Below are 15,777 nucleotides of genomic sequence, written 5' to 3' on the forward strand. Positions count from 1 at the left end.
TTGTTGATGCAGCAAGATGTTGGCTCCGACGTCGACTAGTAGAGTGGTACCATGGGGCATAAAGGCTCTTCCAGTACGGTGGCGTAAGGCCGTCACATTGAAAAGATATTATGTTGAAATAATGTTTTTGTAGCTAAAAGGGTGGGAAATGGTATGGTGTTTTGGAATCCTGAGTAAAGCCAACATGCTTTGAGAAAGAAAATGTATTGTATTATTTATTGAACTCCTCTCGTAATATACAATATTTACTGTCTAGTGTCTATATTGAGCAGTAATTGCATTCAATTGCGATGTGCAAGCAAAGTAATGCTGCTTACCTACATTGGAAGAATTAGAATATTTGGTGAGATGATAAGGGAAGAATGATGATTAGTGTTTGAGCTCCTATCGACGTCGGGGACCGCTGAAGATGGAGCATTGCATCGGATTGGGGAGCGTGGGAATTAAATCTCTCCATATCTTTCAAAAGAGATTGTCCCAACATTTTCCTTAAGTTATATACGAAATCATAGAAAGCTTGTCTGGATTGCCAGACGAGGTTTTGAACCCTCGTCCACTAGAAATAGAGTCCAGTGTGCTAAAACCTGCGCCACTTCGCTCGGTACACTACTCAGAGAAGCGTTCGTATTTCAGCACGTTATTTGACGCGACGCAGCCCACATTGCCAATCGATGATGTTGACCGATTCACAGGCCGCATGTGTAAGATAGTGACGCTTCAGAATTGAGCTGTCTTTCACTGCTGATTCTGTCAGTCAATGCAGCTCCGAACATGGCGTGACTCTTGGAAGTAGGTCATAGTGGCATGCGAGCATGTTATTCGATGCGATTCTGGTCGGTGTAGGTGGTAATTCAGTGCACATCCGTCACAGGCACGCGGTGAAAAACCGCCGTTTCCTTCGTATTACGTGCTTCTTCAATAGCATATGAGAGAAAGTACTCTGTTACGATGTTACAATTGTATCACATATTTTGTTGTTGAATGGGCTTAGAAAATTCACTCATCCTTTTTCTCCGACAATCTGAATTTATAAATCTCTCAATAAAGCCTTTGCTTTCAGCATCTGAGAGCAGTGGAAATTTTCTTTTACGATAATCTCTTCAGTGCAATAAAAATTTGAGTCTTGTTCAAGAAAGGAATCATAAATTTGCCACATCTTCAAAGTCATTTATACTTCCTGTAGCAAAGGAAATTGAGGAGATCAGTCCAAAATCAGAAGTTCTGAACTCTTTTTCCCTAATGTTGCTTTACAAAGGAAGATACAGCAGTACTGGCACAGTTAAGTTCTCGATCTGCTGTAAAGATTAGTGATGATGGTGCATAGTCATCCACTGGACATCCAGTTGTGGTATTGGCACTTAAATGCCAACCTTCGTCGCTGGTGAACAGCAGTGAGTATGGGTGCTAGAATCATGCGCATGCTGTGAAGCAACGTTCACTGAACGGTCGTTGAGGAGACACGGCTGGCAACACCTTGGTTCACCTGGACATTCAGTCGCTCAGCAGTTGCACTTCTATTCGCCAGTGCACACTTGTGTCGCCATCGTTCACCGCCGTCATCTGTGGCCCGTTGTGCACCGATGTTGCCTCGTCGCCGGTTTCAGAGGACGCCATCTTATCATGCACGGTATACTTTACCCACGGTAAACAGTTTACAAACTTAGCCGTCTCGCAAATGCTTCCAGCCCTGGTTCGAAATCCAATGATCAAGCCCTTCTGGATGCAAGATAAATCGCTTCGTTTTCGCATTACGCCAAGTACTGCACCACTTTTCCCGTTCCCCGACACGCTTTATATACCTTCCATTGACAGTGATGCTACCTGCTATCTGTGAGTAGTTGCTGCACGTTGACGTCCTACATAGACGGTGGTAATGTTTATGTAACTGGATCGTGTATGGCATACCCATTAGAAACAAATGAAGTCGCAGAAACCGATCGAAGTTCCAGATTCCGATGGAATCAGTGTCAAGTTCTATACAAAACTAATAATTAGCTCCCATTTTAATTTTGATGCGCTGGTCCCAAGATTGGCAACTTGCTTTAAATGTAAAATTGCAGACTTCGCAAAATGCGGAAAAATAGTCTAGTAATTCATGATTGCAATGTCGAATGTCACAACTAGAACAAGGCAACTATTACACTGTGTGAATGTGGAAAAGGAATGATCTCAATGGCTTTATCGTGGCATGTATTGGTTTATTGGTAGGATACTCAGGAAATGCATTCGACCTACAGAGCAGACTGAAACTTCCTGGCAGATTATAACTGTGTGCCGGACCGAGACTCGAACTAGGGACCTTTGCCTTTTTGTGGGCAAGAGCTCTACCATCTGAGCAACCCAAGCACAACTCACGCCCCCTCCTCACAGCTTTATTTCTGCCAGTACCTCGTCTCCTACCTTGGTAGAACACTTACCCGCGAAAGGCAAAGGTCCCGAGTCCGAGTCTCGGTCCGGCATGCAGTTTTTATCCGCTAGGACTTTTCATATCAGCGCACACTCCGCTGCAGTGTGAAAATCTGATTTTGGATTTTGGGTACAGAGCAGACTGCTTACAAAAACTGAAAAAAAAACAAAAAAAAAAACAGCCAAATATTACTAACAAGGAACGTGGAGCGTATGCGAAGAAGGGCGGCACAAGTGGTCACAGGTTTGTCTCGTACACTGGTGGTCGTCACAGACAAGCTGAAAAATTGAATTGGCAGGCTATTGTAGACACACGTCAACTATCTGCGAATGTCTTCTTAGAAAGTTGCTAGAAACGCTATTAAATAAACTAGGAATATACCTCAGCCCCTCAGGTCTCCCTCCCTTAGGAACCGTGAAGACTAATTACAGTGCTCACCAAGGTTGTTTTGCAGTTATTTTTCCCGGCTTCCATGCGCATGTAGAAAGCGAAGAAACCCTAGAACTTGGCAGAGCGGCAAGGGGTACCACAAACTTCGCAGTGTTTGGCAGGGTATGTATGCAGATGCAGATTTTCAATACAGTGGCGCGTTGAATTCAGGTGCCTTTGCCGCCCTATTATCTCCTGTAAGGGAAGTGCGGCCGCTCGGACAATCAGAACCGTATGAAAATGTTTTTATAATGTAAATAGCACAGTCCAAAAACAGTGGTATGCTCCATTTCCATATAAAACGCAACTGTTGTCTGCTAGAGTCTTTCCTCGTCAGGCCACAAACCCCGTACTCTTTTTAGATGAAAATGTTCCGGACAAGGGTGCTACGCTCAGTTTTCACATTGCGAACCTCTTGATATGTAATTCATTTGGTAATATGAACACTCCAAGGGAACGATCGGACTCATCGTCTTCCGATTGCGAATATTCTACGTTTGACGCCGCTTTTCGCTTCAAGCATTACACTTCCTTCCATTATAACCGTTTCCTTCTTGCAGTGCTCTGGCATCCATCGTGTCGCGGACCTCTTGGCCTCAGCTGACTCTATGTCGCCCACACTTTCCTCTTTCCGTTTGGGGCCCACCGCCACAGTTTCTTTGGCCACAGATGTCCTTTCTAGACGTCCACAGAATTTTAGACTTTTCGTCTCTATGACGAGTGTTGTTGATTTACTGACACCCATAGCTTCCCTTATGTTGATATGTGGCACGTGGTCCAGCTTGGAGAGCCACAACTTCGTCTGGAACTATCCATCTCCAACGTAAGCTAGCAACCTTGTTTCCTGACGCTTGTTTAATCCCCATGTTTCTGTTCAGCAGGTAGCAATGTTTTCAACAGCTAAACAATATGTAATCTGCTTCGTACTTTCTGTAATTTTATTACTCCAAATAAATGTGAAAAACGCTAATTAAATATACACGATCCTCATTTCATCATTAGATTACACTAGGACCAGTTCGAGAACATTTTTCCCCACAAGCTCACTATTAATTGTGATACACAGTGTATATAAATCTTGCACTTTGGCACCCCATTCACACGGAGGACATGGAAAGTGCCATAACTTGATCTCCCAGAAACTTCGCTCAGTGTTAGAAGAGTGAATATAAGCGAACAAGTTTCTCAGCTTAGCTGTAGGTATTCGACCGTTTCTGAGAAAACGACAGTCAAAGTTTTCAGGGTACTTGATGTGCCTTTTAGTTGGCAAATTGTTCAGTCAGAGTGGCTAGGGTCGTGGCTTTACACTTTTACACCCTGTGTTCTAAATCCGATTAGTACTTGTACTTATATTTTTCATTTATGTACCCATACCCGTGGAATATTACTAGACGAGTGTTTTCCAGTGAATACTGAAACAACATTGTCCTTCTTCGTCTACGAATTGCACGACTGGTGAAGGACTTTAAAAGAAAAAGAACAACGAAAGAACGAGAAATGTATTTAAAATTGTTTCCGGTGAAATTCCTGTAGTGTATCTTGATTCGTAATCAGTTCCAAGAGCCAGTTTTTGGTAAAGTGATCTGTTTGTTTTGTTTGGCGCGAAATTATTTCCATCGCATGGAATCTTTAGCAAGGCTGAATGCGCCAAATCTTCGTGAAGAAGGAACACAACAATAAAATATAACAATGAGCACAAGGATTAATGTAAGAATAAAATATAAGAATATTAAGGATGTAAAAGATTGTTATGTTTGACACACATTGTTAAACCCTGTAGTAATTTTACAGTTAATAACGCCCTTTTATCCCTTGGGTTGATAATAAACATACGAGTGCTAACCTTCTACGGACATGGGCAGATAAATGAAAAAATAACAAATAAATGAAACAAAATAAATAAAGAACAGTAAACGGTTTTGGAACACGGGGCGCAAAAATGAGAGGCTGCATATGTGCCGCTTCTGCGGATGAATTCAGCGTGAGCTAAAAAGCATCCAAATTATATCGAAAACTTTGACAGTCGTTTTCTCAGAAACGGTCTACTACCTATGGATAAGCCGACACGCATGTCCTCTTATTTTGGCTCCTCTTCCACCGAGCGAAGTTTCAGGCAAATTGGTTATGGCATTTGCAGTGTTCTCGTCGTCAGACTGGCGCCCCAAGCTGACTCTGTGCTATACAATCAACTTTATGCACCGAAGTACAATATGCCTGTAGAAAGTCAGGTTATGACACCGAGATACCAATATCATCGTTTCAAAATGTAACTAGTGAGGCATTAAATACTGGACTACTTGAATGCAAGTTAAATGTGAAATAGAGGCCATAGTCAAATATGCATTTTTTCTGTTCCCTTTTACTTTGACCACTTCATTGAGGTCCCACATCTATCCTTTGATGACTCAACAGCTGTGCAGCACCGTCAGGTCAGAGGTCAGTACAAAAAGTTTATTGTTCAAGATAGCGTAATTATCTTAAGCAGAGGGAAATGTGACAGTAAGTCATTACATTGCAATACGTGTATTTTTGGCCCTGTTGTATTGATATGTTGTTTCTTCGCGTTACCAAAGTTACCTTGCTAGACTTTGTACAAGTGATCACTCAAATGTCTCTCGTGGAAAGAGTTGCCATTTTGCAAGCGACTGACTCACATCACTGTTTTTGGAGTGAGTGATTTATATTTCCGTGCGGTTCTGAGTCTTCGAGGTCATGCACTTTCCTTGTTAGTGGCGCTACTGACACGTTTGACGCTGACGCATAACACTCTCCCGTTAACAAGCCGTGTATGTAAGCATAGCGCCCCGTCCATCGCTCACAATGGATGTCGTGACTGTCCACTGGCGCACACCAGATTTCGTCGCGTTCACTGTTCAGCACTGCTGTTGGCCCATTACAGAGTTGGAGCACGGTACGGGTCGCCTCTAAAAGACCTAACTCACCGCAACGCCCTGCTTTCAAACACGACCATTTTTCAATAAACGGACGTCAGTGGAGAGGGGGGGGGGGGGGGGGGGGTAGTGCAGCGGGCGGACAGGGAGCGGAAGAACTCTGGGCAGCACGAGTGACTAAAAATTTCATATTCTGTGTACCTTTCGTCAGCGGCGGTTGTTTGCAGTGGCAATAAAACTTCCTGCTAGTTACTTTTTCCCGCACCGCGGAATCCCGACAGGACACGCGTGTTTTTTATGTGTGTCAGAGCCATAATGCACCATCATCAAACACGCCCGGTGAAAAATAGCGACACAAAGCAATTCAATCACTGGAACACAGCGCGTCGCATCGGCCGCTGGTTTTCAGCGACAGATGGGCAGCCAGATTCGCCCGCTGCACAGGTCGCTCTACTGCAGTTACAAACCCTTTTGCTCTTCAAAGAATCCGCTGTTTAGTTATTGCAGCTCTTAACTCCGTAACCCGTCGTCAATCGCGTTTTTCAGAACATTGCTAATACTTTCCGTCCACTAATAAATTAGCTGTGACCATGACAACTAATTTCACGCATCACTACCGTTATCAGGAGATAGATTAGTGCTGCTACCTGTCACTTTAATTACTTCGTTTAATGTAATAGAATGCTGCGCTCTTTGAACGTGTTTTCCTGATCACCAGGCGTTCTATTTCATATACATGATAACAGAAATTGTTGTTGTTGTTGATGATGCTGTGATGCACAACTTCATTTAGTTAGTTGCGAAATCAACGCACGAGGGCTGTCCGGAAAGGAAGTTGCGATCGGTTGCAAAATGTAAACTACTGTAAAAATACGATGAAGCTTTGCACAGATGTGTTGGGGAGTGTCTTTAGTACGCCCGTCAATCGCGTCACCTCGCTCTTCTCACGACGTAGAGAAGCCTACGAAATAGTTTCTCCCGACAAGCACGAGAGCCCAGTGAGAAATTTCGCCTGAAGCTTTGTAGCCCACATAACGTAACTGTCACGCGTTTCCTTCTTCAAGTCAATTCTCTGGCCACATTCTGCAGAGGCAATGAAGATGCTTATGCAGCTTTTTCGATCGGAAGCGTTTGATCACTCATAATACAGCCCATAAATGGCTCCCTTTGAGTTTCATCTCAGCCCACATGAACCGCTGGCTAGGATGACAATTTGACACAGACATCGAGTTGTAGACCAGCGTAAAGAATTGGTGGAAACTACTGGTGGCTGCCTGCCATGACTAGGTTATTGGAAAGTTGGTACAACGCTACAACAAACGTCAGAGTCGGAGCGGCGACTATGTAGACAAGTAGCTGGAAGTTGTAGCTAACTGTTGCAAATAAAACATTTTTGATTTTCACAGTGGTTTCCATTTCGTGGCCGATCGGACCTTCTTTTGCGAATACCCTTTGTATTATGATAATTTTGCATCATTTAGCATGATAAACTAATTGTATAACTTTTCCTGGTTGCCAGAGGTTTTGTTTGCGATTGCTGCGTTTAGATTTTATTTGTCACGTATTTCCTGACGGAGCCACCGCACTGTATTACAGAACTGCATCGCTACACTGCAAGTCGCCAGAGTGGTGTCAAATAGAGACAATTGCACGTGGTGTCCTAACTGAGTGTGGTAGTCGAATAACAACAGACGTGTTCTCCCGGCGAGCAATACGAAACGTTCATTTGTTGCATCACAACACCGTAAGCACTATGCGGCTGGGCGATTCTCTTGGATGCAGTGAAACTCTAGGAGCCGAAAGAGATCAGAAACATGTTATTTTGGAGTGCACGGTATACACGGTCTAGTCACATTAATGTCACCACTGCCTACGTTCGACGTGCAATAACCGCTCACAAACGGCTGTTGGCAGCACTAGCAAAGGAGGTTATATTAAGCATGTCGAGGGGAGGGGGAGACTCGGACATCAGTGCAGTCGTCTTCGTAATGCAGAAAACAGAACGATTTATCTGGCGTCCAAAAGTACTACAGAGGGGCTGAGCGGATGACGCCCCTGCACGATGTCGGTAATCGTCTGTAAGCGCTCGTGGCGGTAAGAAAACATGATTATTCAGTGATTCATTTATTGTGACAATTGTACAAAGGGTAGCCAACGGCCTTGACGCAGTGGTAACACCAATTCCTGTCAGATCACCGAAGTTAAGCGCTGTCGGGCTGGCCTAGCACTTGGATCGGTGACCATCCGATCTGTCGAGCGCTGTTGGCAAGCGGGTTTCACTCGGTCCTTGTGAGGCAAACTGAGGAGCTACTTGATTGAAGAGTAGCGGCTCCGGTCTCGTAAACTGACATACGGCCGGGAGAGAGGTGTGCTGACCACATGCCCCTCGATACCTGCATAAAGTTATGCCTGTAGTCTGAGGATGACCCGGCGGCCCATCGGTACCGTTGTGCCTTCCAAACCCTTTTCAGATGGAGGAGCTACAAAAGGTGGTGCGCTGTTGGCCGTAGTTGCCTCCTGCCTTGGTTGCGGACAGACTCTCGGTGTCGGACGCTGCGCAGTCCTTGCACCTACGTCCTAGCGAGACATCGTTCCTCTGGCGTCAATACGGATGCTTAGCCCATTGCTTTAATCCTCTCTCAGCACCTATTTAAATTGCTTTATGAGTGTTTTCCCTAGCCGTGGCTATTGCTTCTTGCGGCATTCCGCAGCACGAACGAGCGTGCGTGAAACACACAACAAAAAAGGTTTGCATCACCTCCGTTCTGAGAGTTCAGGAACCAGTACAGAAAATGGGATTAGAGATCAACATAAACATCATTTCCGCTATTTTTATTACTCACGAAAACTACTCATTGCACGTTTTATCACCATATAGCGAGAACTTCAGAGGTGGTGGTCCAGATTACTGTCCACATCGGTACCTCTAATACCCACTAGCACATTTTCTTGCATTGATGCATGCCTGTATTCGTCGTGGCATACTATCCACAAGTTCATCAAGGCACTGTTGGCTCAGATTGTTCCACTCCTCAACGGCGATTCGGCGTAGATCCCTCAGAATGGTTGGTGGGTCACGTCGTCCATAAACAACCTTTTTCAATCTACCCCAGGCATGTTCGATAGGGTTCATGTCTGGAGAACATGCTGGCCACTCTAGTCGAGCGATGTCGTTATCCTGCAGGAAGTCATTCACAAGATGTGCACGATAGGGGCGCGAATTGTCGTCGATGAAGACGGTTGTACTATCGGTCGGAGGATGGAATTCACGTATCGTACAGCCAATACGGCGCCTTCCCTGACCACCAGCGGCGTACCTCGACCCCACATAATACCACCCAAAACAGCAGGGAACCTCCACCTTGCTGCACTAACTGACAGTGTGTCTAAGGCGTTCGCCCTGACCGGGTTGCCTCCAAACACGTCTTCGACGGTTGTCTAATAGAAAGCATATGCGACACTCATCGGTGAAGAGAACGTGACGTCAGACCTGAGCGGTCCATTTGGCATGTTGTTGGGCCCATCTGTACCGCGCTGCATGCTGTCGTGCTTGCAACGATTGACCTCCACATGGATATCAGGAGTGAAGTTGCGCATCATGCAGCCTATTGCGCACTGTTTGAGTCGTAACACGACGTCCTGTGATGCACGAAAAGCATTTTTCAATGTGGTGGCTTTGTTGTCAGTGTTCCTTCGAGCCATAATCCATAGGTAGCGGTCATCCACTGCAGCAGTAGCCCTTGGGTGGCCTGAGCGAGGCAAATCATCGACACTTCCTGTCTCCCTGTACCTCTTCCATGTCCGAACAGCATCGTCTTAGTTTACTCCGAGACGCCTGGACACGTCCCTTGTTGAGAGCCCTTCCTGGGACAAAGTAACAATGCGGACGCGATCGAAAAGCGGTATTGACCGTCAATGCATTGTTGAAGTACAGAAAACACGAGTCGTGTTCCACCTTCCTGGTGGAATGACTGGAACTGGTCGGCTGTTGGAGCCCCTCCGCCTAATAGGCGCTGCTCATGCATGTTTGTTTGCTTTCTTTGGGCGGGTTTAGTGACATCTCTGAACAGTCAAAGGAACTGTGTCTGTGGTACAATATCCACAGTTCACATCTATCTTCAGGAGTTCTGGGAACCGGGGTGATGGAAACTTTTTTTGATGTGTGTATTTTGCTTAGTCGCTGCCCTTTCCTGTTTTCCCGCTGCGTGTGCTCTCTCTTATTCAGCTACTGCAGAGTTTCAGACTGTGCTGCCCGTCTGTCTTGCATCAACGTGATTCCTGGTCCGCCACTAATCGTGGAGTAACCCGCCCACCTTACGTCAAGGTAGTTGAAGTCTGTTAAAAATTTTATAACTCTGTGCCGTAATAGTACATTGCCGCGTACCAGCAGGCGTCTGGTTCATGCGCCCATGCTGCTCGTTGCTCATCGCCGGTGAAGGCTGGAATTTGGACCCAATACAGCAACTGATTGCAGACAGATGGCCTTCTCAGATGAATCACGTTTTGTCCTCCGTCAGACAGATGGCCGTTGGCGTGTACAGACCTGCAACAATCGTCGGAAGGGCCCAGGCTGGAGGAGGGAGCTTTATGGCCTGCAGAATGTTTCAGTGGCATTCCCTGGGCCATCTAGTAATACTGGAAAGCACAGTGGATCGACACAAGTATGCATTTATCCATAGAGACCGTTTCCACCCCTATACGCAATTTGTTTTTCTTCGGCACGATGGAATCTACCAGCAGGACAATGCAAAGTGTCACACAGCTTTCAGTGTACGTGCGTGGTTCGAAGAGTAGTGGGATGAGCTTAGCGTACTCCCCTGGTCACCAAATTTCCAGTCCGTAGCTCGTGGTCGTGCGGTAGCGTTCTCGCTTCCCGCTCCCGGGTTCCCGGGTTCGATTCCCGGCGGGGTCAGGGGTTTTCTCTGCCTCTTGATGACTGGTTGTTGTGTGCTGTCCTTAGGTTAGTTAGGTTTAAGTAGTTCTAAGTTCTAGGGCACTGATGACCATCGATGTTAAGTCCCATAGTGCTCAGAGCCATTTGAACCATTTGAACCAAATTTCCAGAATTTAAAGCCAGTCGAGAGTATGTGGGACTACCTCGCACGTGCTTTTCGCTCCATGGAACCTCAACCTAGAGACCTGGCGCAGCTAGCCGCGGCAGTGGAGTCGGCATGGCTCCACATCTCATTCGGTTCCTTCCAGAACCTCATTTATCCTCTTTTTGCACTTCTCGTCGAGGTCCCGTCTGTAAAGTGTGGTTATTGAGACTTTTCACAGGTAGCAACATTGATCTGAAAATATGAGAACGACTAGCGATATCTTACAGGACTAGCACTTCTGGAACAAACGATGTTGAGGAGTGCTAGTCCAGCTCGGGCATGCAGGAGTACTTTGTGAAGTTTCGAAGGTAGGAGATTAGGCGCCGGTGGAAATAAAGCTCTGAGGGCGGTTCGTGGGTCGTGTTTTGACAGCTCAGTCGATTGAGCAATTACCCACTTTTGGCAAAAGGTTCTCTGAAGTATAGTCCGGCACACAGTCTTAATTTACCGCCAAGTTTCAATACTCCCAGGTATTTAAAATTATGAACGAGTATCTAAAGTGGGTCTCTTGAATAGGACCGAGTGCTCAACGCCAGATACATGGGACACAGCAGCCTTTGTTGTTAGTACACAAATAAAACCATTATAGGTTGTTTATTGTTTGGTGTAGTGACTAGATCCGCTCGACAGACACTAGCATCCTTAGAAATTCATTGCCCTGGTGGCAACACTTTAGAGCTACTCCCCCCAGACAGGTAAAATAAAAATTTCTGAAAAAACAAACTGTATTTGTTGCATTTGCTGAAGATGTAGTGACCAATCAAAATTCTGTAGCCGTTAATGTGTAGCACATTATAATTGTGAGCAGCAGCTGTTTGATATTCACTGTTGGATAAGAGACTCCTCTGGATATTTCCATACATTGCTATGTTCAGCGACACTAATCAGTATTGCTCCCAGCTTATCTCCTAATGTCATTTACTTAGCTTCCATTAGTTTGTCTTCTCAGCCTTTTCTCATTTCTCAGAATCCACAAAATACCTTCCTTTGGCCATCTAATATTAGCCTTCCTCGGCACTGTCCTACCGCCTTCGACAGTTTTTTCATCACTGTCGTCGTTGTATCCCATTGTTGTCTGTCTCTTAGTCCATTTCTTCTGTTTCCTGTATTTTATAATAATTTGTAATATGCACCTTTCCTTTAGTCAATGGGCCACCCTCCAATTTTCAATTGTCTTCGTCTTAAAAGAGGTTTAGTTTCCTACATAATTAAAGCTCCAAATTGAAAATTTATCTAGCTTACCAATAGCTCTCTAGGTCATCTTTTCTCTTTATTTCCTGTGCTGTCCACCCAGTGGCAGTAATAACTTGCCATCAGATATAAATCATGATAATAATTAACTTTTCAGATTTGGATAATTGATCCAGGTCCTGCTCTAAGTGTTGTGTATGAATGCATACACAACGGTAAGGATAGGTAGGCTACGGAGTGAAGCAGCAACTGTCGTCGGAGGAAAGCATGACAGGAGCAGAAATGATCAGTGAACTTAATAAGTAGAAGATTAGGTAGTATTTCTCCAAATGAACGAAGACTCATTACAAACAATGCAGCAAGAATTATAGTCCACCTCGTACAACAGCAACTAGGATGAGGCTCTCTTTACTAAGCACCAAAAATGGTGTCGTAGCGATGAGACCGCAAGAGTAAGTGGTGTGAGTGACTGCCGCTGGCCGTCCTATATAGTGGCGGCAGAGGGCGCTCGTAATCCAGAGGTGCAGCATGGGTGGCTCAGCGGGCGCGCACCATTGGGTCCACCAGAACCTGTACAACCGTTATTAGCATCAGACGGGAACTTGTTATTCCGTTGCCAGCTGGGGAACGACAGTGAGGTGGTGTCGATGCGAGACTAAGACTGGGTGCAGTGAATGAAGGAATGTTTGCAGGCAGTGAAATACAAGGCAAAGTACAGTTACTGGGACCTTGGAAAGGAAACACACTACAAAAAAGATTTTCATTAAACAGAACTGGTGTTGCTTTGTGAAAGGTCTTCCGTTAATACATATTATTACTGGCAGAACTCTTAAGAACAATGGTTCCATTGGTACAGGGGCGAAATTTAGTCTTTGAAATACCGTGTAAGTTTCACTTATTTCAACATAAACGAAGCATTATGCAAGGGCTTTCCAGAAAGTAAGGTCCGATCGTTCGCGAAATGGAAACCACAGTGAAAACCAAAAATGTTTTATTTGCAACAGTTTGCTACACCCTCCAGCTACTTTTCCACATAGTCGCCGCTGCGATTCAGGTATTTGTCGTAGTGTAGTACCAACTTTCCAATACCTTCGGCATAGAAGGCTGCCCCCTGCGCACCCTGCCACTTCTCTACGCTGTCTGTGCTAAAATGTTGTCTTCGTACCCAGCGGCTCATGTGAGCCGAGACGAACATCAGTGGGAAGCAAATCCGAGATATATCGTGGGTGATCAAACACCGCCTATCGAAAACGCTGCAGGGATGTAATTGTCCCTGCCTTGTGTGGCCGAGAACTGTCATGAATAGGTATAATTAAATGCTTGACAGATACGTTATGTGGGGTGCATGAAAGGTCAACGTCACAGTGGGCACCCATACTTGGCAGGAGACGCTATTGTTCTAGGCATCTTTACGTGTTCCGTGTGTGCTCATAACTGAAAAGAGCAGTTGATAGAGATTCTTCGGAAACTGTTCAACACACCTGTGCAAACCTTCATCGGATTTTTACTGTATTTTTAAAGAGAGGAGTGTTAATTTCTTACACTACAGTGTTTAGTTAGGTCTCCGACGTTATTTAGGCTATTGTGCGACAGTTTATCAGGCCCTAGCAAGGTTGGGAGCCACTGCAGGAAAAGTTTACTGCATAGCAATGTACCACCACTATGTACGCTCCCCACTCTGTGGCGGGCAGTTTAGTTGTGACGCAGTGGTGATCAGCGGTCGCACACTTGTCGGCAGGTTCTCCACTGGGCGCGGGCTCGCCGGCCGATTTCTACCTGCCGCACGCGGCGCCCGCCTTCCCCGTGGTGCCGCCGCCCCCGCACGCCGGCCCCGGCGCGCCGCCCGCCTTCCTGCCGCCCCCGGTGTCGCTGCTGGGCTACCCGCCGCCGCTGCCGCCCCCGGCGGACCTGCTCGCCGTCACGGCGGGCGCAGCGTCCTGCTCGCCGCCCCTGCTGCCAGTGGGCGCCGGCGTCGTGGCGGCCGGCGTCCCCGCGGCGTCGACGGCCGACGACCTCAAGCTGACGACGTCGTCGTCGGCGAGCAGGGCTTCGGCGTCCCCCAGCGGTCGCAGCGACGACAGCGACTCCGACGACAGAGCGAGCGCCGGCACCGCCGCCGACGAGAAGCCGGTGCGGTCGGCGTTCCAGCAGGTGCGACCCGCCGCCGCCTCCGCCACCGCCTCCGCCGCCCCCGCCAAGGACAAGGAGGGCGCCGCCACGACGGTGCTGGCCGCAGCCTGTTCCACGGGGGCCGTCCGGCCTTCGCAGACTTCCAAGCCCGTGTGGAGGCCGTATTAGACGCGACTTTCGCGTCGAGTGGCGGTGTGCACCCATTGAGTACGCTGTAAAGCCACCGAAGTGGGACTACTCAGTCGTGTCTTACTAAAACTCACCAACCAAATATGTGAACACTGCTTGAACCAGTGACAACCTACAGTGATTGTGGTTATGACTTCTTAGGGGTGACGCAAAACGTGCAAATCAGTTCTGCAGAAGCCTTGCAGCTTTATATTTGTTTATACTCTTGCCTAATTTTCAGTCGTTTCTTGTAGTTTATGAGTTGCAGCTTTCCACCAGAATATTTTTGCGGGCATTTCCAGTTTCTTACAAATACTGTCTGAGGTAATGGCTCTGATTTCACTAAATCACTTGAAACGAGGGCCACACGAATCCTTCAAGACGATCGCAACCATTTGCGGCATGATTACTACATCTACACTCTGCTGGCCGCCTCATTGTGTGCAGAAGAAGGCTACTTTCTGTACCACTGTCAAGTCTCCTCTCTCCTATTCCAGTCGAGAACGACGCAGGGGAAGAAACGTTGTTTGGAACCATCCGTGCGAACCCCAGTACCTCTAATTTTACCTTCGAGGTCTTTCCGAGAGATATAAGCAGGTGGAAGCTATCTCTTCTAGGATCGTACGCTCTCGGAATTTTAACAGTAAACCGTACCGTGATTCACAACGCCTCTCTTGTAGCGTCTGTCATTGCAGTTACGTGAGCATCTCCGCGACGCTTTCGCCCTTGCTAAACGACCCTGTGACAAAACGCGCTGCTCTTCTTTGGATCCTCCCTGTTTCCTCTGTCAGTGTTAGCTGATAATGGTTGCAGACTGTCAAGCAACACCCACGTATCGCTCTAACTAGAGTTTTGTAAGCTACCTTCCTCGTGGTTGGAAATTTCTCCGACCATTATGTGCTGTGTCTTTAATCATATCGTGGCCGACCGAATATTAGAAACTTGGAATCTTGAATCATTTTCTCCTTGTGGAAAGTATTCTCCCAAACTGAACGGAGAACGTTCCTGTCTTAAGCGTATTGTTACATTCGCTATGTAGCAAATGAATTTCCAAAGAAGCGTTTGTGGGAGAAGTAGTGGTTTGCTATTCGAAAGATGGGAAAAAGTTGTGTTAGATACATATGCTTTCAATTCCACTCCCAATTATGCCTCCTGGAAGAATATGTTCCAGTGATCGCCGGAAACTCGTGGCCCCATGTCGATGCCTGGAGTTACAGATTTTTATTTAATATTAATTCCTGATGGCAAGCGTAATGTTCTTTGTTAGTGTAGTTAATTAAATTTTCCAACCATCTAGAAGCTGCTGACAGGACGGACTTTCTAATATTGACTCTATCCGTTGTCTCCTGTACAACACACACTATACACTGTATAGCGCTGTTACTGATGCGTCAATAAAATTTTCTGGTGGAAGGTTCACAATGAGCTAAAAGAATCGACTTTAAAACTGTAAAGATTATGA

At 46.3% G+C, this 15,777-nt stretch overlaps 1 protein-coding gene across 1 annotated transcript in view; it reads left to right on the forward strand.

Annotated features, from left to right (window-relative positions):
* LOC126456593 (segmentation protein Runt-like) overlaps window positions 1-14,315 on the forward strand; it is a 127,923-nt gene extending 113,608 nt beyond the window's left edge. Inside the window, exon 4 of the mRNA XM_050092337.1 lies at window positions 13,756-14,315. Within this exon, the coding sequence (XP_049948294.1) occupies window positions 13,756-14,315 (560 nt within the window). The remainder of the gene's footprint in view (window positions 1-13,755) is intronic.
* Window positions 14,316-15,777: the final 1,462 nt, after the last annotated feature.

This window comes from Schistocerca serialis, chromosome 2 (genome assembly GCF_023864345.2).
Source record: "Schistocerca serialis cubense isolate TAMUIC-IGC-003099 chromosome 2, iqSchSeri2.2, whole genome shotgun sequence".
NCBI classification, from domain to species: domain Eukaryota; kingdom Metazoa; phylum Arthropoda; class Insecta; order Orthoptera; family Acrididae; genus Schistocerca; species Schistocerca serialis.